Below are 24,307 nucleotides of genomic sequence, written 5' to 3'. Positions count from 1 at the left end.
CATGAATTCAGGGATGGATGCTTTTGGAAAAATAAAAATGACAGTTTTCGTAAATAGAGACACGAGGATAATTTATACTGTTCACATTCCTCTAAACAAGACTACATATTAAAAAGATCAAATTGCATCTCCTTATGAACTCATTTTGGCATCTTGTTCATACTCGGACGGTTTGGTTTTAAGTTAGTTTTGAGTAATTTGGACAATTTGGGATTCCGGGGGAGGGGGGTATGGAGCTTTTGGGAGGAAAGTGACATTTTCGTAAATAGAGACACGAGAATAATTAAAGTAAGGTGTAAAATTGTAACGCAAAACTTAAAGTAGGGCAAGGCATATTAGGCTTGTTTTCGGGTAATTTTTTTCTAGAAGTACTCGTGAGTAATCTTGGTTTGCATTCGCCATATTGGGATTCTAGAATTGGCTAAGACGCTCAAATTTTTTCCTCCTTTTTTTTCGATACATAAAAGCGGGGCAAACAGCCCGAGCGTTACACCTTTACAATCCTCGTTTTTCAGGTTGATCGATCGAAACACCCTTCCTCTCTCTCCCCTTGGTTCGTTGTTCTTTTTTTTTTTGTCGGGCTAACCGACGGGAAACCGGCTTTATTTATCGAAAATAGCAATTTTTTGTTCTCAAGAGGGAAAAAAAAAGTACGAGGACAAAAAAAAGATGGAAAAAAAGAAGAAGTAAAAAACGAGGAGAGGAACAAATGGAGTGCCATTATTGACCGGCTACCGGCAGGCCACCGTCTCTTTTTCCCCCTTCTTCTTCCTCCTCGTATCTGCAACTTCCATGGTCACGACCGCATCCTCTCTTTCTCTCTCTAAAAACCTTAGCTTTATCGAAATTCATGAATTCTGGTGGCGGCCCTGAAGAGCATGGGCAGTAGCTTCCCCGCTCTCCCCGCGAAGCGCCGCCCCTTGCCCCTGCCCTCGGCAGCCATGCCCGACCCCACCCCCAGCCTCCCCGCCGCCGCCGCCGCCGCCGCGAACGGCCCGTCCTCCAAGCGGTCGAGGGCCCCTCCCCAGCCCCTCTCCGTGCCGCCCGGCCACGCCGCGTTCCGGCTTCTCTGCCACGCGTCCCGCATCGGCGGGGTCATCGGCAAGTCCGGCGCCACCATCAAGCACCTCCAGCAGTCGACCGGGGCGAGGATTCGGGTGGAGGACGCGCCCCAGGAGTCGCCCGACCGGGTCATCACCGTGATCGCCCCGAGCGCGGTTTCCGCCAGAATCTCGGTCTCGCTCGACGGCGGCGGCGGCGAGAGTCGTGACGAGAGCCCCGGGGCGAGCGACGGCGACGGCGATGTCGAGGGCGGCGAGGTGGAGGTGTCCAGAGCGCAGGAGGCGCTGGTGAGGGTTTTCGAGAGGATCCTGGAGGTCGCGGCGGAGAGCAACGGGGCTGCCGTGGGAGTCGGGGTGGTTTCCTGCAGGGTTTTGGCGGGGAAGAGCCAGGCCGGGTCGGTGATCGGTAAAGGAGGGAAGACGGTGGAGAAGATAAGGAAGGAGAGTGGCTGCAAGATTAGGGTTTTGACCGAGCAGCTGCCCGCGTGTGCTGCTGCCGGCGAAGAGATGATAGAGGTAAGGGGGTGCTTGCAATGTTCAAGGTAGAGTTATGCCCGTTTGGATATAATTAAAGAGTCTTAATTGTTGCCGCGTGGCGGCATTCGCTCTTTTGGAAAGGTTTTAGCATATGTATAAGAAAGTTTGCAACTTGAATAAGCATGAAATATCTGGTGTGACTATCGAGGCGAGGCCCCGTTCGGCTTTCTTCCGGACCTCTGGAAGATTGTTACTTTAAATGATATTGCTTAGCTAGGATTCTTGCGGTGGCATTACACGAACGAAAGAATGCAAGAGCAATGATGTCCAGGGTCTTCTGAGAAACTTCAATGCGTGATAAGATGGAGATGTCTCTGATATACGCTTCACAAGTTTACATGTACAAAATGTCATTTGGTTTTCTTGACTGATAAAATTGACTGTCTAAAATGTTGCATCAATGATCAATTAGGTGTTGCTAACTTATGGTTCACCTCATGGGAAGGGCGATGGGGTGGTCTAGTTGCAAGAGATTTGTTTCATAAGGAATACAAATAGCTCGTCTGCTAGTTTTATTCAGAGTTTCAACCTTATCTTGTTGTGATGCTATTATCATTCACTCATGTCACTAGGATATGGGAAAGCCGTTTTATAAGTGGAGTTAGTTGAACCCAAAGGATGCCATAGGGAATAGAGTGATGTTTCTCCTCTTTGAATTATTATAGTGGTGTTGCTATTTGTGTAAGTGTCCATTCATGTGGCAGATCGAAGGGGAGGTTCATGGAGTAAGGAAGGCACTTGTTGCAGTCTCTGGCCGCCTTCAAGAATGTCCACCGGCTGATAAGATACCTGACAAGTCTCGGACAACTGGTGGCAGAACTCTTGATTCTTTGTCCCTCCAGACTTTGCCTGACTTTCATGTAGATCTTCCTCAGCGGAACCCAGTGTTCCCCGCAATGCCAAGTGGAGCAGTTAGTTATGGTGCAGGAGTTCATCCTTTGGCTGTTGAAGTGGACAGGGCCCCTACCATCGAAGCAAAAGCACTTCAGCAAGAAGTTAGCTACAGAATTCTTTGCTCCAATGACAGGGTTGGGGGTGTCATTGGAAGGGGGGGCTCCATTGTTAAGGCTCTTCAGAATGAATCAGGTGCTTCGATAAGTGTTGGACCTACTGTAGATGAGTGTGATGAGCGACTAATAACTATTACGGCTTCTGAGGTGTGTTATTTGGTTTCTTTTACTAATTTACATCCAGTTATCCTTTGATGGATTGTGATGTAGGTGATGTTGGCTTTGAAATACAATGCAGAATCCCGAATCACGCTACTCACCTGCACAAAAGGCTGTTGTTCTTGTTTTCACGAGGTCAATTGAAGCTGGCGCTGAAAAGGGTCTGGATTCTGGCTCAAGTAAGGGTTCTCCTGTTACTGCTCGTCTTGTAGTCCCATCGAACCTAGTTGGTTGCTTGCTGGGAAAAGGAGGCTCTATAGTTTCAGAAACACGGAGGGTAACAGGGACTAACATTTGGATAATGGTGGGTGACCAGGTCCCTAAGTGTGCTTCAGAGGATGATGAAGTGGTACAGGTGTGATGCCGCAGCTTATTTTTAATTTACCATAATTTTCTTGCGGAAAAATATACTTGAGTATATGAGCAGTTTGAGCTTTTAAGTCAACGTGGGGTTAATGTTGTATGCTGCAGTTTGAATTTGATGTTGAAGGCCTAAAAGTATAGTGGTTCAACTGGTAAAGAGTTGATTAATCGTTTTGTCAGATTCCTTATGGGTCTTTGCAAGTAGGCAAGCTTATCCATCTATCAAGGATCAACTATTTGGATTCTCAAGGTTTTTCATGGATTCTTGAAAATGACCTGAGTCTTAAGGTTTTTCATGGATATTACAATTATGTCATCATGTTGTGATTCATCTTGGTCATGTGCAAGAAATGTGGCCTATGTTCTATGCAAGATGAAGCGCAATATAATGGAGCTATTAAGTTTGTAGGTTTTGGAGCCTCTGTGCAAATTCTGTTGCAAGCCACTGAGAGATGTGCCATCTCCTGGGTTTACAAGAATTCATGCTAATTAGTTGCTTGTTACAGTGTTATTAATATTCTGGGGGATTTACATGAAACTCTTAAAAGTTGTATGGTTGAGATTTGATGATAGCTTTTGGTGTATGCTAAGGTTCTTGTGTGTGTGGACCACATTGATAACTTTTAGCATGTTGAGTGAACACAACTTGTTGAGAGTAGTTTGCAGATATACGCAGGTTTCTTCTATATCCTAACTAGTCTCTATAATGCAGATTTCAGGGGAGTTTTCTAACGTTCAAAATGCGTTATACAATATAACTGGTAGACTGCGAGATAACATTCGTCCCAGCTCATCGAACAATTTGGAAAGCAGGGTGGCTTCCTCTGTTTTGGCAGAGACTAGTCCTTATGGAAGACTAAAGGATCCTGTTGCTCTGGGTTTGGACACATCACCAGGTATTTCTCCAGGTCTTAGCAGATACACAACTTTGACACCTAGTACAGATCAACTTGGATTAAGGCATCATCTTGATCGTCCTTCCCCACCAAGGATGTGGACATCACAGGTGTGTTCTCTTTGCTCATATTTCTTTGGTGCATGCTTCATGTATGTGGGGATCAAATGGATATTTTTCTGAGCACATTCACTTCTATGGTCATTTTATTTGCAGGGAGTTGCTGGAGTTCCACAAAGGAGCATCTCAGATGGTGGCAGAGGTTTGACATCACTAAGAAGTGGTACAGAACTTGGCAGGTTGGTAGTCTGTGGTCTAGCTATAAGAGCATATCACATTACTTTTTTGGTCTAGAATATGATAGGTGTCATTTAAGGGTAAAATGTGAGCATTTAATAAAAAAAATATATCTCATAAGGATTTGGGTTTAATGGATCATGTTGGCTTTTCTTTCTTTTTGAGGGCGTAATTGAGCAATTTCCATGTTCTAGATTTTCCTTATCACATCAAAGTGGGGCCCATTGATTTTAGTATTTGAAGACTAAGTCACAGCAGTCCATGGCAAGAGACCTGCATTTTACTGTTTAACCATCAATTCACTATTGATACTCTTTGTGGGACTGCAGTTAACTGAGATTCTCAGCCTTTGTTCTTGAAGCTTGCAAACTTATTAGCCATTCGGTTTCCAAGTTAATAATTCCTATTAGTGAATTTTGAAACATGTCTGCAGTTGTGGAGACCGAATTACTTGATCACAGCAACTGCTAGATAATGTAAACGGTGCTTCTCTTGTGCATACCCAGAGGGTGACGTGCCTAACTAATATCAAGAATTTGTAATGGATGCCACAGAAAGCACATTTCTTAGGTTTTAGCCTTGCAACTCTTCTGTTTACTAATCCTTATAACCTAACTTGTGCAGTGGGAATAAATCAGCTATTGTGACAAACACTTCGGTCGAGATCGTCGTACCTGAAAATGTCATGCACTGTGTGTATGGGGAGAATGGTAGCAATTTGACTAGACTGAGACAGGTAGACTTATACATGCTTGTTTGGGAGATTGCCTGCTTCATTTGGTGTGCTTAATTTGGCAAACATAAATTCTGCTCTACTTTTCAACTTGTGTTCGTAGTGAGTTGAAATGTTTCCATCCCTCTCTTTAAGCCCTCTTCCTACAGAAGCACTTACGTTTCTGTGCACGTTTTGAAGGCCAATTATATTCTTGCCCGATTCTATGTGCCCTTGTTACTCCCTGAACTCGAGTTGACTGAAACCCTGGGATATATGACTATCTTATCTCAACTGGTGTTTGATACTTCTGTTTGTTTCTGTTCGGCATTTGATTAGTTGGCCTAAAAATTTATAGACTACACTTTTGTTTTGAATGCAAATAGGGTGAAGAAATCAAATTTAAGATCTTTTAGGTTGCCGAACTTCCGTTCCTACATCTTTTGACTATCCATGTATAGCATGTTGGAAACTATGGAAATTTTTTAATTGGTTCAGTGATGCTTTGCTCTTTTCCCTAAATACATAAGCTACATTTCACGTGAAGTTGCAAAATGTCAACATACCATTCTTCCTTTCTTGAATATTAAAGTAAATGGAAAGTATCATAAAAGGGTACTGGGTTTTACTTCCAACGGATAAAACTAGATACAAGAGATGAAAGTTCAACATACCATTCCTGTCATTCTGTACTGTATTCAATCTGTAGCTATCAGTTTTTGATTTATTATATATAGCTCAGTCCAACTTATGTTTACCCTATGATGCCTTTTCAATAGATTTCTGGTGCAAAGGTTATAGTGCATGAACCTCGTCCTGGGAAAACTGAGAGGACCGTTGTCATCTCCGGCACGCCGGATGAGACTCAAGCTGCGCAAAGTCTTCTTCATGCATTTATTCTCACAGGCTAATGACAGTTCACTAACGAAAGCATCCGCTCTGCATTTTTTAGCGGTTTTTACTCTGTAAGTCGTACACAAACATTAGAAGCCAATTCATTTTGAGAGATGTTTGTTTTAAATTTCATAGTTATTCTTTTTCCGAAGAAAGTTGCTTGTCTTTCTTTCTTGTAGATTGTAAATTAGGAATTAGAAAAAAAATCAAAGGTCTATTGCAATTTTCTCCATATTTAGTTTATTCATGGATCGAGTTTTTTCTCTTTAGATTATTCTTTTCTGCAGGGAGTCGATTCTTTTACATACATGTACGGTGGAAATAGGAATGAAGTACCTAACAGTTGCTGGCCAAAGTCATCCCGAGTTTATACATATTCCTTTTATTCACAGATAAAGTGTCTTTCTAGGCAGTGTTATGAGAACCCATGCGGGCATCATGCCCAAGCCCGAGAGAGAGAGAGAGAGAGAGAGAGAGAGAGAGAGAGAGAGAGAGAGAGAGAGAGAGAGAGAGATGGGTTGCGCTGGGGCCGATGCCATCGTGGTGGTTGGCCTATGCCATCGTGGTGGTTGGAGGTGGCGTGACTCGGTGTCTGTCAAGGTTGAAGCTGAAGCAGGAATGAGAATTTTTGGACTGGAGATTTTGAAGTTTTTGGGGCCAAGGGTATTTCCTTGATTTAGGGATAAGTAGAATTAGGGGTGATCGGTTTTCGATCCTGTCTAGTCCAGTCCCACCCAGGAACCGAGAATTGGACCGGTCTGATTCCATAAAACAAATCACTTGTGCTTCCTTCGGCAGGTCTTCCGTAAGAAAGTATGCGAACGCCAACACAAGGAGCAGGAATTGCAGAGACTTCGCTGCTCGGTGGTTTTTTTGGCTTTCGTCGAGATATTGCCTCATGTCGGGTTTCTTCAACCAAGATGCCCAAATTCAGTCAACCATGCTCGCTAACAACATTTTTCCCTCAGCAAGGCAACACAGAGCACAAGCAAACCGACCAAATAATCCACAGGGTTTCCATGTAATAAAACAAATTTAATAACATTTGCAGATTTCAAATGAGCAAATCTCAAAAAACAACTCCACAAGTCGATCCCAAGAAAAAACTATATGCAAATCCTCACTTCAATAGAAAGTCGAGCAAGGAAAACTTACTGATTACAAGAAAAGGCTGTCCATCTGAGACTAAGAGTCAAGTGAGAGCCGAGCGCCGTTGATGTCGAGCGAGGCGTGAGGCGAGGCCACAAGAGGAAAAGTAGTGAGAGCCAAGCGGCATTGACGTTGAGCGAGGCGTGAGGCGAGGCTGCGAGAGGGAAATGCGAGAGGGAATTGGAAAGGCAGATTAACATTATTAGGGTTTCTACTTTCTTAAAAAATTATATATATATATTCGATCTGATCCGGTTGGTTTGGTTCTCGACTGGTCACTGGTTCCAAAAATGGGAACCTGGGATCGGACCGGCACCCCTTGGAATTGCCTAGAATTGGCTGGTTCGGTCCGGTCCGAGCAGTTCTAAGTTCGGTTAGTTCGTCTTGCTCATCCATAAGTAGAATGTTGACTGACAATAGCAATATGGCCCAGTAAAAGGGAGTGTTAATCAGAGGGAGGAGCACGGGGCCAGTGCAGCTAGCACTCTTTGGTCATGCCTGTTTGAAAATGGAGATCACACTAGTATTCTCATCTCTTTGGCAAGGAGTGTACAATCTTTTCCACGGCTGGAAACATTCTCAACGATCTCACAATTTCTTCTCGCTTCGTTTACGTTGGGCGAGAACATTTAAAAGTAGACAAATCCCGCATTGTTAAGTAGTTTTGAATTACGCAAGATAACGGGATCGATTTGTATATAAATACAAGAATTTTGTCTAGGAGTGCTACGGATGCACTTGTCAAGAAGTTGATCATGAAAACCTTACAGTTTTTTAATGCACCGACTTCTACTTTTGTGTGATATGTAATCAGTACTCTAAAAGTTTGACCTATACCATTACGACGATGCTTAATTATATCTTTGTTAAGGCTCCATTTGACCATATAAGATATGATGATAAAAGATGATAGAACATGGAAAATCTCTTCTCTTCTGTCACGTGTCTTATTGGTAAATGATCCAACATGGGAGATGGACTCGTATTGTTAGATGGTTGATCTGTTCATCAACTCGGATCCATAGAAAGCAATCGCGGCAAAAAATTAACTATCACCGTCTTTCATGATCGTCGCAAATGGTCAGTAAGTAACATGTTCTAGCTAGAATCCAGTGCGGAATGAATAATCTTGGTCGTTGATCCCGTGGATCTCACGTGCATTTAACTTGATTTAGACTTTTAGGATTCACCAGGTACACATGGATTGGGTCTGTGCTAGTTTTTTTTCTTATGAGGCCATAGAAGGTCTTGAAGTGGGAATAATGTGAAACAACTCGAACAGGAAAAAGCGATGACTGAATGATTTGGTGTTTGAAACTCTTCAGGAACTTGCTGAAGTCCCTTCAACAAAGTTATCGTGTCGACTTCCATGTCTCATAGCCTGATCATCGGTAGAATTTGACTGTTGTTGTTGCCGGTGCGAGCCGCCAACAATATAACACAGTCGATGGGTGTAAAATCTTGAAAACGTATAGAGAACAGCATGGAATTATATTGCGTGTCATAGAAATTTTAACAGCAGAACAACATAGTTCAAACTCCAAACGAAATATACGTATGGCCTTCACAAACCAACAAGCACACGGAGGAAAATACAAAGCTCGCGAACAAACACATAGCACTTATTTATTACCAAGCAATGCTGTGCATAATCACAGATGAGTTGCCTGTCCTAGTGGAACAAAACCGCTGTTAAGCGTACCATTTGCTCATGGGCACGTCTGTTTCCGATCTGGATGTCCTACCTTTTGTCCTCTGCCAATTCGGGTCTAGTTTCCTTGAATTGATGGAAGGAATTGGTGCGCTGTTCTTTTCAAGCATGGCGGAGAGCTCAGCAAGCCAACCCAAGTCTTGTGCGCTCTCTGCAATGTCATTTTGTTGAAAGGGGTTAGTGTCAAGTACGACTCCATTGTCCTCTATGCGAAAGTAATTATCATTCTCCAGTGGCTTCAAGTAGACGTCGCTCTTTGCCACTTCAGCTGTCTTCCACGGGACAGAATTGTCGAAGGGGCGGGTGCGCCTGTATGGCTTTGGATAGCCCTCCTCGCTACCGGAGATTCTTGTGGTACCATAAGCAAGTTTATAATCGCGCCACAGCTCGTGCACAGACTTTCCAAGCAACTTGACGAAGAACGCCTCAGAGTAGGAATCTTTCATGAGAGCATTAAGCTCCGCGACGAAACCGTGCTTGAGGTCATTGCAGTAGTCGAGAAAATAAGCCGTGACTGCATAACCATCGTCCCATCTTGATCCTGAGCCCTTCCTCGGCCAGCCTTTGGATGCGTACCCGCCTTTCAATCTCACGTAATCAGCGATGCCGTTGATAAGCCCTCTAGGGGCCATGCCATTGCCGGTCCATTGCCAAACGTGGGTCATTTCGTGGTACACCACTCCGGCGAACTCTTCTTTTATATCTCCTCCATAGCGTTGGAGATAATCTGCGTTCAACCGAATTACGTTGTCTTTAGTGCTGGAGACTGCATGTGGCGACTGAGTGAAGCTCTCGATTCGGAGAGTTACCATATCATACTTCTTGCCCTCACCTTCCTGTTGATTGAGGGTGTTCAAAACTTCTTCAGTCGCGCCAAATAGAACGCGGGATATGTAGCTGCCCTTCAATTCATCGACATATTTGTTTCCTCCAGGGGCTCTAGCGGAATGGTCGATGATTTTGTACATCGTCGCATGCGTCGATGTCAGGGAAATCAAGAGCAGGAGTGCAAGAACAAATTGTTTCGGAGACATTTTGAGCTATGATGGTTGGATGCTCGATCGGTTTCACAAGAAGATGTGACTAAATTTATACACTGAATAGAAGAAGAACAAGACAGGAAGTCTTGATTAGTCAGTCCCTCTGAGAGCTATTTTGGAATGACATGGCTAGTGTTTCTATAGTTTAGGTTTTCTACGTTGTTTTGGCCGTCCTCTTGTAAACTGACGAGAAAGTCGCCTAATGGGCTAGGGAAGAGGAACAAAACTGTCACTCTCCTGATCATATGTTCAATCGAAGTGTTGCATTTGTCTTGGGCAACAAACACTTCGAAGTTTCCTGGTAAACCCGACGTGAATGCGTCCAACTGAATAGTAACGAAGTCTTGGGAAAACTCGACAACAAGACATTTGGGACCAAAGTGTTCATGCGATGGTTTTTAGGAATCTATGATGATCCTAAGGTTAATTCTAACCATTCTAAAAATAAAAGAACAACCAATGTTATAAAAGTGCGGGAATTATACACCCAAGTATTGAAACGCATAACTAAATGTGCATAAATGAAAACCCAATACTTGTCGGGCAAAGAATACACGTGGCTTTATTCTAGGCTCCAAGACATGATCCCTCATGAGCTTGACCTGATACCAAGTCGAGTAAAGAATATACAAGGCTTTGTTCTTAAGCCCCAAGGCATGATCCTCGTGAACTTGAGGCTAGAGACTATGTCCAATTCCTAGTTTAAGCTAGATTAAGGCGGGCCTACCTTCTACTCATTTTATTAGGAAAGATGGTACTAATCTAGACTAAGCTACATATTCATTAGGAGATCGATTCTACGTCTAAATCGATTTTTATTTTCTAGTTAGACTATTTGATTAAGTCTTATCATTAGTTCACATGTCAATTTACTAGACTAGTGTAGTTAATATTAATGCTAAGCTAATGAACCTAAGCCTAATCACCACCAAGGACCACCACCTCGAGCTCTTGCCCACTGGTTTTCATTGTCAGTTAGATCATTTATTCATGTTATCACTTAATCCACACATAAGCAAGTTCACTCAATCCACTAACCACCAAGAAAAAGCGGGTTTGATTTGGGATTTGGATAATGACATGTAATTCAATTACCCATCTACCTTGTAATCAACTATGGATTAATTAATTAATGTCAAGTGAAAACTAACCCCATTTACAATATCCTCAAACGGTGAGCTGGGTCACTTAACACCTAATTAAGCTCTAATCTCCATCCCTAAGCTACCCAACGAAAGGGTCATAACTCGTAAATCGAAATTAAAAGCAATTAATTATCAATTTAGTCACAAGGAAAGTCAAATAGACAGGCATTGAGGCTAATTAGCCTTAGAAGCCGCGAAATCAATTAGTTGACCAAAGGGTCAACTTCTCTATTTTACCCCTGACTCTGACCTCTAAGTTTTAATCCAATTGAAAGCCTTAACTAACTCCAAATTAAGTGATTCCAACTCACAATTAAATCTTAGGATGTCCTCTTCAACTTTCATTAAAATCACTTTTCCGAATTATGGCTAAATTAATACATAAAATTAAATTAATCTCGACTGCTCCATATTTTATCCTGTTCTGACCTGACTTTTTTTTTTTTTAAATTCGGAAAAAAAATACTAAACGACCACCGAATGGAACCAAAATCCAAGTAATACACTACTCTAACAAACAATTCAACTAAATTGCGCTTATTTGTCGACCAATCAACTCTTATGCGCTAATGAAGAAACTCGTTTTTAACGAAGGTCCATCTTTGTCTGTTACTCATATTGTTCATTACACGTAACTCACACGTGAAACTTCATAAATTTTTTTTGACCAAACCGTGCTTTGAATTGATTTTTGTCAAATTCTATGGCTTCACAACGCCCTCAACTATCATTTCTATATAAATCTATAGCTTGACAACTCCTTAATCGAACCTCATAGTTCAAAATTGACATAACTTCGAATTTATATCCTAACTTCAAAAATTTCTCCGATTAGACTAATGATGGGCTTGATACTAGGGTTGATCGGTTCTCGATCCGGTCCGGTTCCAAGGTGGAATCGAGAACCGGACCGGGAGAACCGGTTCCCAAAATTGAGAATCGGGGACTGGACCGGTTGGTCTTAGGACCAGGAACCGGTCACTTAGGGGTTAGTTTTTTTTTTTTTGGGTCAAACTCTTAGGATTTAGTTCATATTTTACTAATTTTTGTCAATGAATTTATGTCAATGAAGTTCACTTAGGGTTTAGTTTACATTTTTCTAATTTTTTTGAAGAAAAAAATTATATATATACATAGTTGACTCTTAGGATTTAGTTCACATTTTACTAATTTTTGTCAATGAAGTTCACTTAGGGTTTAGTTTATATTTTACTAATTTTTTTGAAGAAAAAAATTAATATATATACGTAGTCAGTCCAGTTCGGTCCAGTTCCCCCTTGGAACCGGGAATCGGACTGCCTGGACACTGGTTCCACTTTTAGGAACCGGGAACCGGACCGACACTCCCAGTAACCGGACCAAACCGGTTGGTCCGGTTCGGTCCGGGCGGTTTGTTTTGCACACCTCTACTTGATACTTACTAGGTGTTGCGTAACGAAGTTGATTTGGCCTGTGGGGACGTCCGAAACGGTTACGTGCGAAAATTTTCCCTCTTTCTTCGTTTTCTCCTTTTCCTATTTCACAGACGGGCTTCTTCTATGTTCCTCGGTTTGTTTGCTGGCTTCAATGGCTTCAACATGTATCATCCGTGAAGATGAATGAAGTTGGGCTGAGGGCTTAGGCTTTGGGCTTTCCATATAATATTTTGGCCCGATATATAACGGTATCCGTCCATCTTATTCTACGTTCATCAATTCCATGTGCTATTTTTCCTCCAATTTGCACATGAGAAAAGGTGTCAACATATCATACATTGCTTGTGAAAGATTAGCCTTCCCAATGATATCAATTTGTCCAAGTTTGTCAAATCAATAAAATAATTCCAAAGTTTGCTTCCTTGTGCACGGCATAGCAAAGACAAGACCATCCGTTTGCAGAAGCGTTTGAGCAAATTCATGTTGTGTCCCTCTTTTTCAATCTGTAACAGCTCGCTGTTACGACCCAAATTTTGATTCTCAAAACTGGAGCAGTGATGCAGTCATCAACCATCAAAATTGATTCTCGCAGCTATGAAGCCAATCAAACAACCTTGTAGAAACTATATGGATAGGCTCTACATAATGGAGGTATTGATACGTGAGCAGCTACTCATCCTTCGTTCTTACTAGTGATCATGTATGTTAATTCATTTGAAGTAGGACTTCATAAAATTTACATTAGAGTGTTATAGTAAGAATTAACCTGATAGGAAAATAAACAGCAGAATTCAGTAATATCTCCAAACAAATTAGCTTCAGGCTTTGAAATTCAGAGTCCAATTGCCCAGTCCTCCGTTACAGCCACCATTTTTCCTATGACAAGATCCCAACAGTTTTAAACCACGTTAACCGGCGGCTCGACCTAAATCGATACATAGCCCCATTTTAGGATGCGGTGTTTGAATCGTGAAAGATTGTAGCATTTTTTTGGCTCCGTTTGTTTCGCGGAAAATGAATAATTTAGAAATTTTTTTTCAAAAAATGATCGTTTGGATCACTTACAAAAATATACGAACTAAGAATATTTTCATCCTCCATGAAAATGTTTGGTCATAAATTATTCTCGATACTGAAAATAATTTTCATCGACTGATTATTTCAAGCGATATAATCGATCATTTTTAGGAAAATATTTTTCGAATCATTCATTTTTTCGTGAAATAAACGGACCCTTATAATCAATGGGAGACGATACACAATTTGCACTCATCCAACTGGGTGTCTGACGGGCTCGAGTTGGATGGGGGCGGGAGATGGTTACAGAATTCGTGCGTCCCCTCGTGTCGCTTTGTTTTCCATCCGGATGAATGAACAGGCACACAGACTAACTGCTCATCTCGACGGCGATCGACGTTTTGTGTAGAACAATAGGTCATCATAGACCCAGAATTCAACGTTAATCCCATTTATATCATCTTTCTTTTTTTTGTGAAAGCGTGGTTCCCAAGCGAAGCATTTGGATATGGTCGGACCTCAAATTTTTCTGCGTTTTCTATGTCAGGCAGCGAAAGGTCCTCAAAACTTGGTGACCAAGCACTCGACCGGATATAAAATGGTCCCCCAAACTTCTCCACGTGCATCTCTCTCTCTCTCGTTTCTTCCTCTCTCTCTAGATGGCGCGCCAGACAAAGAAGAAGAAGCAGCAGCACCATGGCCAAAAGGAAAGCCAAGACCAGAGAGAAGAGACCACCGGCTCCTACTCTTGGCCCGACCTTCCACGGCCGCTTCTCAACACCGTCCGCAACCACCCACGCCTCATGCACAACATGACGTTTGGTGTCACGACCAAGTCGTGGACATCAAAGCCAGCCCCATGTTGCCCATCGAATCGGCTTCAGCTCCAGCTCTTGGACACGAACCCCGAGACCGACATCACGCATTTCAGCATCGTGTTCCCTCAGATGTGGTTGCATCACGGGAGGTTCTTCAGGAGGGGACTGAGCTACTGGCACCCCTGGACTTACCTGGTCGGGTACTCGCACGACGTCGTCATCGGCCGAGGCCAGCCGAGGCCTTCCGAGGTCTATCTCTGGAATCCCGTCGAGTCTTGGTACTCGTCTCTCCCGCCTTGGGATTGCAAAGTTCCGTTCAAGCGCGCGGTCCTGAATTTGCCCCACGCGGACTGTCGGAGGAGTTTCGACCCTGCTGTGATGGTGGTGACAGGCATAAGCCGCCCAGCTTTCGTGATCTGTAATCTCTACAGGGGGCAGCTGGGTGAGTTCAAGTGGGTTAAGTATGATTGCAAAGTTGAGGACCCGAATTATGGGAACAGTTCAGAGCGGCGTATGGAGTTCGCCAATGCCGTCGGTGTGAATGGCAAGTTCTATGCCCTGAGTTTGCAGGGGACGCTCGCGGTTATAGAGTGTCCGGATTCACGCGCTGAGATCATCGCCCTGTGTCCAAGCAGGGCGGTTCCTAATGCCTTGTAGAGGAGCTTCAGGGAGTATTTGCTCGAGATCGACGGTGAAATTTTGGTGGTTTTTCTCGTGTCCAGGAGGACGGCGAAGGTTGTGGATGATGTTGAAGTTCTGAGGCTCAACGTCGATAACTACTTGTGGAGCAAAGCGAGTACCATCGGGGATCGAGCACTTGTCATGGGAGCTAATTGTTGTGTCCATGTCTTGGTGAGTGATGAGGGGTGGTGCAGGAGAAACTGCATCTACTTCGTGCAGAAAGCAGAGGATGATGTTTGGTGGGTGTTTGACATGGAAAAGAGTTGCATTTCGCGGTGTTGGGATGAAGAAAATTGTCCCGTTGAGCTGAACTTGATGATTTAGGGCAGTGAAATTTGTTTAGCTGACTGTCACTGTGAAAAGAAATAGTCACGACGAATTTTTATCACCCATTTACATTTACCGGTAAGAATTGATGATAACACTTCTACTTCTACATCGATAATAAACCCTTGGACTAAGAACCGAACTTGCCGGTTGTAGGCCAATTCGTAGCTAGTCGTTGGAACTGGTTCTCGACACGGATAATGTTGAGCATAGATCAGGACGAAAATTTTGAGTTAATGAAATGATCAAAAGTTCGAATTACTAGACCTGTCGAGTGCATAACGAGCAAGCCCCCAAATGACTTGTGCTGTGTCCTTATAGTTTCCAAGCTTGCTTTTAGCATTCATTGATTTCTGATTCATGTTATTGACTACATAATCATTGAAGTCGCCGTTACCCGGGCCGTCGCACGAGGTCCTACCTGGAAATCCAGACTTGAGATGAGTAATAGCCACTGTAACAGAATATGATCTGTATATATCCAGTCATGCCTCCAAATCTTCAATATGAAAGTCCAAAAGTAAAGAGCGAAAAGGAACAGTAATTGAAATGTGAGCATGTATACATGTAAAATTAAAAACAGAAATGTTAGAATATAAGTCGGAATATTCACTCCATAAAACCCTGTAACTCAGTCCTCACTCGAAAGCAATGCAGAAGATGAACTGCAAGATTTCTGGGAGGACATAGTGTGCAGCAACTCGATTGGTAGAGATGGAGGTGCAACGTATGTTGGGACTGGCAATTTCGATGGGAGAACAGGAGGCAAAGCGTCAAAGTTCAGAACAGTTATTACTCTGCTTATGAGAGGCCGTTCCCTAGGGTCCGGATGAGCGCACCAGAGGCCTGCGATCATCAAGCACTCCATTTGTCTCACATCAAAATCCTCGCCTAGCTTTGGATCCACTGCATCGATTAACTTACCGACTCCATAGAGCTCCCAAACCCACTTCACAAGTTGGACTTGGTCTTCTGCCGCTCTTGACTCTATAACTTTTCTTCCACACGCTATCTCTAAGAGGACAACTCCAAAGCTGTAGACATCGGATTCCTTGCTTGCCTTGCCCGTATAGATACATTCAGGAGCCAAATATCCCATGGTTCCAGCCAATAGAGTAGTTTGTGACCCTTTGGCATGGTCAACTATCCGAGCCAGGCCAAAGTCTCCCAATTTCGCATTGAATTCCGAATCGAGCAGGACATTGCTCGACTTTATATCCCTGTGCACGACGCATTGTTTCAAATCCTCGTGCAAGTACTTCAGTCCTAACGCGATGCCTTTAGCAATGTTATACCTCTTTTCCCATGTCAATGGCGCTTTATCTTTGAACAAATGAGAATCTAAGCTACCGTTAGACATGAATTCATATACGAGGAGGAACTCATTTCTCTCGTGGCACCAGCCAATGAGTTCCACTAAATTTTTGTGCTTAAGGTGTCTAATGGTCTTTACTTCTGTCGCATACTCCTTTAGGCCTTGTTTGGACTCTGGAGTGATCTTCTTTATAGCAACACGAGCATTCACATCAGCGAGCTGGCCTTCGTACACTCTGCCAAATCCCCCTTCCCCTAGCAACCGGGCACTCGCAAAATTGTGTGTCGCCATTTGCAACACCCTATAGGAGTATTTCTTGGGTCCCTTGGACTGTTCAAATCCTTCATCAATTGATTGACAATCATCTTCTTCTACATTTGTACCATTTCTATTTCTCCTTGGCCTATAATAGTACCGGCCAAATCCTGCAACAAGGAGAACCAAGACAAAATAGCCTAAACCTAAGATAGCCCATACCCATGACTTGCTATTTTTGCTTTGAATTGTACCACCCGTTGGTGTGTCGGGGATTCGTAGAGTGGAGCTGAATTCCCATGAGAAAATAGAATGAGACTCGAAATATGCTCCTGTTGCAGCTGAGAAACCGAAATTCACCCATTCTGGCAAGTTCTCCGTCAGGTTGTCCAGCTGATAGTGGAGGCTGGTCGAATTATTACCAGAATCTCCAAAAACAACACTTAAATTCTTTTCTGTAGAATTAAATGTCACCTGAGCATGAAGTCGTTCACCGTTGAGTATGCTGTACTTTACCCATGGGACACAAGCGTGACGGACAGAAACTGTAACACCCGGGTCTACACTGTGTAATATTGTCCGCTTTGGGCCCACTAACCCTCACGGCTTTAAAACGCGTTGTCTGGGGTAGGGCCCCAACCCATCCCAGTCCAATATTGTCCTATTTGGGGATCACACACCCCTCAAGGCTTTGTTATCAGCACGCAGCGAAAGCTCATGTGAAACGCGTTGTGTTGGGTAGAGGCGCTCTCTGGCCTTTCCTCCCCCAAGCCCAATATTGTCCTCTTTGGGGCGCTCTCTGGCCCTTCCCCTCAAGGCTTTGTTCTCATCATGGTAACGACCCGGTCCGACAAGGGCGGGGAGTGGTCGCCGGGGCCAGAGGGCCTGGACAAGAAGCGGCTCCTGGCAGGCTTCTAGGATGGCAAGGGTGGGCATGTCTCTTGTCCCACATCGCTTAGGGGGGAGTCCTGGGCTAGTTTATAAGGCTTGGGTTCTCTACTCTGTGTAACGCGTTTTAAAGCCGTGAGGGTCAGTGGGCCCAAAGCGGATAATATTACACAGTGTAGACCCCGGGTCCTTACAGAAACCATGCTATCTACATCGATACCAATATGATAACAACCTGGATCCAGCTGTTGATTTATGAAAGTATCGAACTCTACCGCAACAAATGCAACAGTGGATTTGGTAGAGTTCGTGAGGCCTAGAGAGCCTCCTATCGAGCCTTCAGGAATCTGTGATCCGTTGGGGGCAAGAAAGAAAGCCAATCCATCAGCAAATTCTGTGTGTTTCGTAGAATCGATGGCAAAAGTAAATCTACAGGTGAAATCTGCCACATTCCCTGTCGAGCTATCCCACAGGTGCATGGGTTGATGATATAGGGCTCGACCAACTATTTCATTTCCGCTCTGCGCTGCCGGGACTATAGAAAGTTCCATTGCAGAATTCAGTGGGTTTGCATGGCCCTGGTATGTTATGTTCGGATCATTTGGTTGGAAGGATGTGAATTTGAAAGAAATGTTGTCAAAGGATTCAGAAATTGCAGATCGAATGATTATGAAAAAGAAGAAGACTGTTTGTGCTAGAGCCCTTTTTGTCGAATGCACTTTCGCTGAGCTGCGAAACATTGTCATTCAGAAGCTGCAAAGACAGCTAATCTCCTCGTTCACTATATTTCTCTTTGTAGAGACAACGTGCAGCTGCACGCGATATCCTGAAATTTGAAGGAACATGTAGCTAGTCATCTCATCAAGTGAATGATTAAATGGAAATAAAAAGGTTAACTGCGCAATCTGGTGTTGATATCCATGAAAAGAAAACGTTTGAGCATTACATACTATATGCGGGGCGGGAAAGACTTGAAAGAAGCCATCTTATAAGTGCTTTATCATGATTCACGATCATTTTCATAAGAAAAATCCAGCAAAAAACCCATGCCAAGTCGGTTGAAGGGTGTACAGAAATTAGTTCAAGTTCAAGGACTTGTTTCACCAATTTTAGCACAAGGAATCATCTACCCCAACTCGCACCGCGCAGTCATATTCGCTATTTTCCCATAAACAAATTACAGGAGCCTGTGTGGTTAGGAGGTGCATATGAAATAAGAAAAGTGAAGAGGTTATATGATGAGATCACTACAAATCAAGAAAGTACGGCCAAGATCTACTTACTACTTACTCAAACAGAATCAAATTGCCAAGCATTGCATTTGCTTTTGTCCATCCACTAATCGTTCCATCTTCTGTTCCCTCAGAAAATTGGGACAAGTAGCAAGTGTAACCATTTATCGCAGAACATTAATATTACCCCTTTCATGCTTGAGAATTGGACATGAACGATCTCATGTTATTTGGTAAGGCCAATAATAATTGTAATACCGAGCTCTGTTCCTATTTAGGTCAATTGATTAATGTTGACAAGTTCGACTATCTAAGCAACGAACAAATCTTGGCCGATATTCAGGAGTTTCCAGATTCACTACTAGGCGAATGTTCCCAACCGCTAACACTAACATTAATTTAGCAGCTAGCCATGTTACTCGATTAACCTGTAACACTATATCAAACACATATGTTTACTTTGGAAAAGAAGAAATGAAGCAACGTAAAGTGACAGGGAGCACATTAAAAATGCAGCATTTTGCCACAACCCAGCAAAATGGCATTAAGAACAAAGAGAACAGCATGTGACAAAATCGAGAATTCCGAAACTAAAACAAAGTATTTCCTTTTATTGCCTTTACCTTTGGAGCTTGGATTGCGGATGTCAGACTTGTCATGACAAAGCCAATGAACACTTCACAGCGAGGATGAACAGAAATGATATAGAGCAGGTTTGATTATGCTGCAGGTATTTATGTTGAATTGACGAAAACTTTAGCAATACATGAGGGCCAAACTGAAGAAGAACAAGTCCTGTTCAAGGAAAAGAACTAGTGCTAAGGAAAGAGTCTCCATTGAATATCTTTGATGGTTGACTGGAATTTTATGCCTTCATTCCTAATACATTTCTTCTTCTAGATAGCTATCTTCTTTTTTTCTTCTCATAGAAAATTCGTACTAGTGTGCTAAGGAAAGAGGGAGTCCCAACCGTGCTATGCGTTTCTCAGAAGAAAACTAGTTAAAAATATTCCCCGACTATTGTGAACTACAATTTCATTAGTTTCATTGTATCTGTTTTAGGAAGCAAGCGATCGAACAATATAATAGATAGAATAAGAAAATAAATCGAACATCAGATTTACGTGATTCGGTCGAGCGACCTACGTTCATGGAAGAGCAGCAATGAATTCTATTATAAATCAAGCGATACAATGGAGATTACAACCACACTTGAGCCACTCAAACACTCTCAATGTTTCCTAGCCCTTAATTACATCAAATAAATCACATAGTGTTTAACCCCATAATTTCTCTCAAAATAATCTCTTAATTTCAACAAGGAATTAACAAATCTTACCACAAGATTTAATCAGCCTGAACACTAACTTCATTAAATTTTCTAAGAACAGAATAATTAGCAACATTACCTAACCACACTTTTTTGGGAGTCCGACATCCTATCGCAATCGACGGGATCTATTCACCAGGTAGCTTGCCGTACTAAGAGCATCCGCTTGAAAGCATTTTATGGGCCGTCTCTAGTAATGTTTTTCTTATCAACTTTGCAATCTGTTGCGTTCACTAGCACTAGTGCGGTGTTTCCCTATGCCTTCCTTTATGCAAAATTCGTTTAATAGCTTCGAGCAATCTCCATTATCAGTCTGCACATGTTTGATTTTTTTACCAATCTCCTTTTTGATCAAAGCTCTCAACTGCTTGATCCTGACAACATCATCATACTTTTGCCTTGGAATAAACGCCCAAATATTCCTCAAAGGAAACCGCGACAACTTGTCAACATCCAAGTGAATCAACTCTGCAATCTGCGTGGACTTCTTTGACAGCGTATTAAACTGCACTTTCTGCTGTTTACCTGAGTGGCACTTGCGTACATTTAGTTCATTAGCCACATAATAGATTTCTTTCATATGGAACATTTAGGCTTCTCTCGTTAATGTGCCCCAAACATATGTGCCACAATTTAGACTCTCGAACGGATGCATCCAACGTCTCCACGGGAAAATTCATCACTGTCTCACCTTGAAACTCATACATGCCACTATGCTTGAATCCTTTTATTATCACCAAGGCACCTCGATTAATTCTCACAACTCCATATTCTAAGTATATCGGACCCACTTGAATTTAGGGCACTCAAGGAAATCAGGTTATTCTTCAACTCTGGAACATGCTTCACTCCAGTCAATGTCCTCAAAATACCATCATGCATTCTGATTCTAATATCGCAAACACATACAATATCGCACTCAGTGTTGTTCCCCAACTATATTTTACTGCTATCTGTGCATTGATAAGTAGTAAACCGATTTTTATTTGGTGTCGCGTGAAACGAACATCCATAATTCATAATCCATCCCACTACAAAAAAACCGGGTTTTTCCGACGAAAATTTCCGACGAAAAAATTTTCGTTGGAAAATTTGCAACGAAATTTCCAACGAAAAATAAATTCGTCGGAAATTTCCGACGAAAAGTGCTTCGTTGGAAATTTCCGACGATTTTATTTTTCGTGGGACATTTCGTTGCAAATTTCCAACGAAAAAATTTTCGTCGGAAATTTCCGACGAATTTTATTCGTGGCAAATTTGCAATACGAAAAATGATGTTTTTGATATCTGTCCCGACCCCTAATTTCTCTCTGTCGAATGATTCCTCTTATCCCCTCGCTGTTCTCTCTCCGTCTCTCTCTTTAATTTCTCTCGAATTACTTATCGGTGCACGCGCAAATCAATCTCGGTAAAGCTTTTTCGCCGGTAAGTGTTGTGGCTAATTTCATGAATAATTGGCGACGAAAACGGTTCGTCGCAAAATTATTCATCGCTGGATTTGTATTTGTTGGTGTTATTAAAATTTTTTTTTTCCTTTCCTCACTGGTTTGGCCGATCGCCGGCCATGGGGCGAGGTCCGGTGGCCTGGCCATGGCCGTCGGTCAACCTCGCCGACGCACAGGCGGGCTAGCCTCGCCGGCCAAGCTCGCCGGCCATGGCGAGCTCGGCCCCGACCAGCGGCGAGGCTGGCCCTCGCCGGCACCGGCGAGGGCCGATCTCACCATGGCCGGCGAGCTCGAGCTTGCCCAGATGTGGGCGAGATCTGGGCCTCGCCGGCCATGGCAAGCTCGAGCTCGCCGGTGGCTTGACTGGCCCTCGCCGGCACTGGCGAGGGCCGAGCTCGCGGGCGGCTTGGCTGGCCCTCGCCGGCACCGGGCGAGGGCCGAGCTGCCATGGCCGGCGAGCTCCGGCTCGCCTGCACCTCGGCGAGATCCGGGCGACCTCGAGCTCGCCGGCGGTTTGGGCGGCCCTCGCCGCCTCGGCGAGGACCGAGCTCGCCATGGCCGGCGAGCTCCGGCTCGCCTGCACCTCGGCGAGATCTAGGCGACCTCGAGCTCGCCGGCGGTTTGGCGGCCCTCGCCGGCACCGGCGAGGGCCGAGCTCGCCATGGCCGGCGAGCTCGAGCTCGCCCAGATCCGGGCGAGCCGGAGCTCGCCCGCGGCTTGGCGGCCCTCGCCGCAGACGGCGCGAGGGCCGAGCTCGCCATGGCCGGCGAGCTCGAGCTCGCCCGATCCGGGCGAGAGCTCCGGGCGAGCTCGACCCTCGCCGGTTCCGGCCAGGGCCAGCCTCGCCGCCGGCGAGCTCGAGGTCGCCCAGAACTTGCCCAGGCGAGCTCGCCAGTCGCCGGACCGGCGACCGGTCAAGAAGAAAGGACAAAAAAAAAAGAAAAAAAAAAAGAGAAAAATATAAAAGATAATTAAAAAATTAATTTTAAGTCATTTGTTTTTATTTCTGGTACGTGTCCATTTGAAGGTCTCGCAATCCAAGTGAACGTTGCAATTCTCATCAAATAGATCACTTTCTACTACAAAGGTTTCAGTCAAATACTTGGTAAGTTTTCTTGACATGGTAATTTTTTCATTTTTTTCAAGTTGAAAGTAATTATTTCGTAAAAAAGAAAATTGTAATTGTTAGAATTTTATGGTTTTAATTAACAATATTAAACAATAGATATGATATTTTTAATATTGTACGAGAATTTTTTTATTTTTATACAGACACAATGCAAAGAGACAGGGGTTGGATGTATAATAAGAACCTACCTGGACGTCAAGGATTGACTGATGAGTTTCGAATCGGGGTGGAACTATTTTTGGACTTTGCTAGTAATAAATATGAGTTCATGGATGGAAATAAGTTAAGGTATCCATGTAGAAAGTGCAGTAATGGAAAATTTCAAGACATTGACATAGTTAGAGAACATCTTTGTAGATTTGGGTTTACTCCGAACTATTATAATTGGACTTACCACGGTGAACCATTTATATCTGATGACGGATATCGAAGAAGCGACCAATTGTTTGTGAGGGAAGAATGTAGCTATTATGACCAATTGAATCCATATCAGGGGATGGTGTTTAATGAAGCAGGCCATAATTTTTTTCCAGAATCGAATCATGCAAGTACTAGTTTAACTCCTACACTTGAACAAGTGGGAACTAGTCATGCATCACAATTGGAAGAGGCAGGAGTTACAGGTTTTGATGAGAATGTGTGTGATGGAACTTTTCAATCTAATCGGTTATGTGAAGAGTTGAAAACAGCAGATGAACCTTTATGGGCAGGTTGTGACAACCACACGAAGGTATCAGTGACAGCAAGACTGTTAAATATCAAGGCAGAGCATAATGTGTCTGTGGATTGCTTTAACTCTTTTGTTGAAGTAATGCGGGAAACAATGTCTCGTGATAACATCATGCCAAGTGACTTTTACGATATGAAAAAGCTAGTGGATAATTTAGGTCTTCCAGTTGTAAGGATTGATGTATGTAGTATGGGTTGTATGTTATATTGGAGAGATGATGAAAATGCAGAATCTTGCAAATTCTGCAGCCAACCTAGGTACAAGATTAACAGGCGGCAAGGTCGTAATCAGAAGCGTAGACCATGTAAACAAATGTTCTACTTGCCCTTAATCCCTAGGTTGCAAAGGCTTTATGCGTCTCAAGCTATTACTGAACACATGACTTGGCATGCAAATCATGAAACAGAAGAGGATCTAATGTGTCATCCTTCAGATGCAGAGGCATGGAAACATTTTGATAGAACATATCCCGAGTTTGCGATAGAGCCTCGAAATATCAGGTTAGGTCTGTGTGCTGATGGTTTTGCCCCATTTGGGAAATCAGGAAAAAGTTATTCATGTTGGCCAGTTATCTTAACTCCGTACAATCTTCCACCCGGTATGTGCATGAAGACACCTTATATGTTTTTGACATTGATCGTGACTGGCCCGCAAAATCCGAAAAAGTTGATAGATGTTTATATGCAACCATTGATTGAAGAGTTACAACGGCTATGGGATGAAGGTGTCCCTACGTATGACGTTTCTACCGA

At 43.3% G+C, this 24,307-nt stretch overlaps 3 protein-coding genes across 4 annotated transcripts; 1 reads left to right on the top strand and 2 right to left on the bottom strand.

Annotated features, from left to right (window-relative positions):
• Nucleotides 1-808: 808 nt before the first annotated feature.
• On the top strand, nt 809-5,531 carry LOC115684328 (KH domain-containing protein HEN4-like). Of its 2 annotated transcripts, XM_056303463.1 has the most exons (7): nt 809-1,577; nt 2,303-2,755; nt 2,847-3,122; nt 3,843-4,136; nt 4,242-4,324; nt 4,947-5,058; nt 5,236-5,531. In XM_056303463.1, exons 1-7 carry the CDS (start codon nt 879-881, stop codon nt 5,371-5,373), a joined length of 2,055 nt encoding a protein of 684 aa, XP_056159438.1. In that variant the 5' UTR covers nt 809-878; the 3' UTR covers nt 5,374-5,531. The 2 variants fall into 2 exon arrangements, with proteins under 2 accessions (XP_056159438.1, XP_056159439.1); XM_056303464.1 differs by lacking the exons at nt 4,947-5,058; nt 5,236-5,531 and adding an exon at nt 4,756-4,858.
• A 3,007-nt stretch (nt 5,532-8,538) lies between these two features.
• LOC130135117 (uncharacterized) lies at nt 8,539-9,889 on the bottom strand. Its single transcript, XM_056303504.1, has one exon. It carries the CDS (start codon nt 9,820-9,822, stop codon nt 8,770-8,772), a length of 1,053 nt encoding a protein of 350 aa, XP_056159479.1. The 5' UTR covers nt 9,823-9,889; the 3' UTR covers nt 8,539-8,769.
• A 5,883-nt stretch (nt 9,890-15,772) lies between these two features.
• Nucleotides 15,773-18,429, bottom strand: LOC115684316 (L-type lectin-domain containing receptor kinase IX.1-like). The gene is made up of 2 exons (XM_056303492.1): nt 17,877-18,429; nt 15,773-17,334 (listed from the first exon to the last, which is right to left on the bottom strand). The coding sequence occupies exons 1-2, from the start codon at nt 18,427-18,429 to the stop codon at nt 15,863-15,865; spliced, it is 2,025 nt and encodes a 674-aa protein (XP_056159467.1). The 3' UTR covers nt 15,773-15,862.
• Between the last annotated feature and the right edge of the window lie 5,878 nt (nt 18,430-24,307).

This window comes from Syzygium oleosum, unplaced genomic scaffold (genome assembly GCF_021117445.2).
Source record: "Syzygium oleosum isolate NSW1041296 unplaced genomic scaffold, Sole_v2.1 Sole_v2.27, whole genome shotgun sequence".
Lineage (NCBI taxonomy): Eukaryota > Viridiplantae > Streptophyta > Magnoliopsida > Myrtales > Myrtaceae > Syzygium > Syzygium oleosum.
Note: the sequence above shows the minus strand (reverse complement) of the source record. Positions and strands in the feature narration are given on the sequence as shown.

What these genes read in the sequence shown, in the direction of transcription:
- LOC115684328 (XM_056303463.1), top strand. Translation starts at nt 879, where the DNA reads ATGGGCAGTAGCTTCCCCGCTCTCCCCGCGAAGCGCCGCCCCTTGCCC. An exon ending in TAACTATTACGGCTTCTGAG is followed by an intron (nt 2,756 to 2,846) that starts GTGTGTTATTTG and finishes AATACAATGCAG; the next exon opens with AATCCCGAATCACGCTACTC. An exon ending in ATTTGACTAGACTGAGACAG is followed by an intron (nt 5,059 to 5,235) that starts GTAGACTTATAC and finishes CACGTTTTGAAG; the next exon opens with GCCAATTATATTCTTGCCCG.
- LOC130135117 (XM_056303504.1), bottom strand. Translation starts at nt 9,822, where the DNA reads ATGTCTCCGAAACAATTTGTTCTTGCACTCCTGCTCTTGATTTCCCTG.
- LOC115684316 (XM_056303492.1), bottom strand. Translation starts at nt 18,429, where the DNA reads ATGTTTCGCAGCTCAGCGAAAGTGCATTCGACAAAAAGGGCTCTAGCA. An exon ending in TAGCATGGTTTCTGTAAGGA is followed by an intron (nt 17,335 to 17,876) that starts CCCGGGGTCTAC and finishes TTTCTGTCCGTC; the next exon opens with ACGCTTGTGTCCCATGGGTA.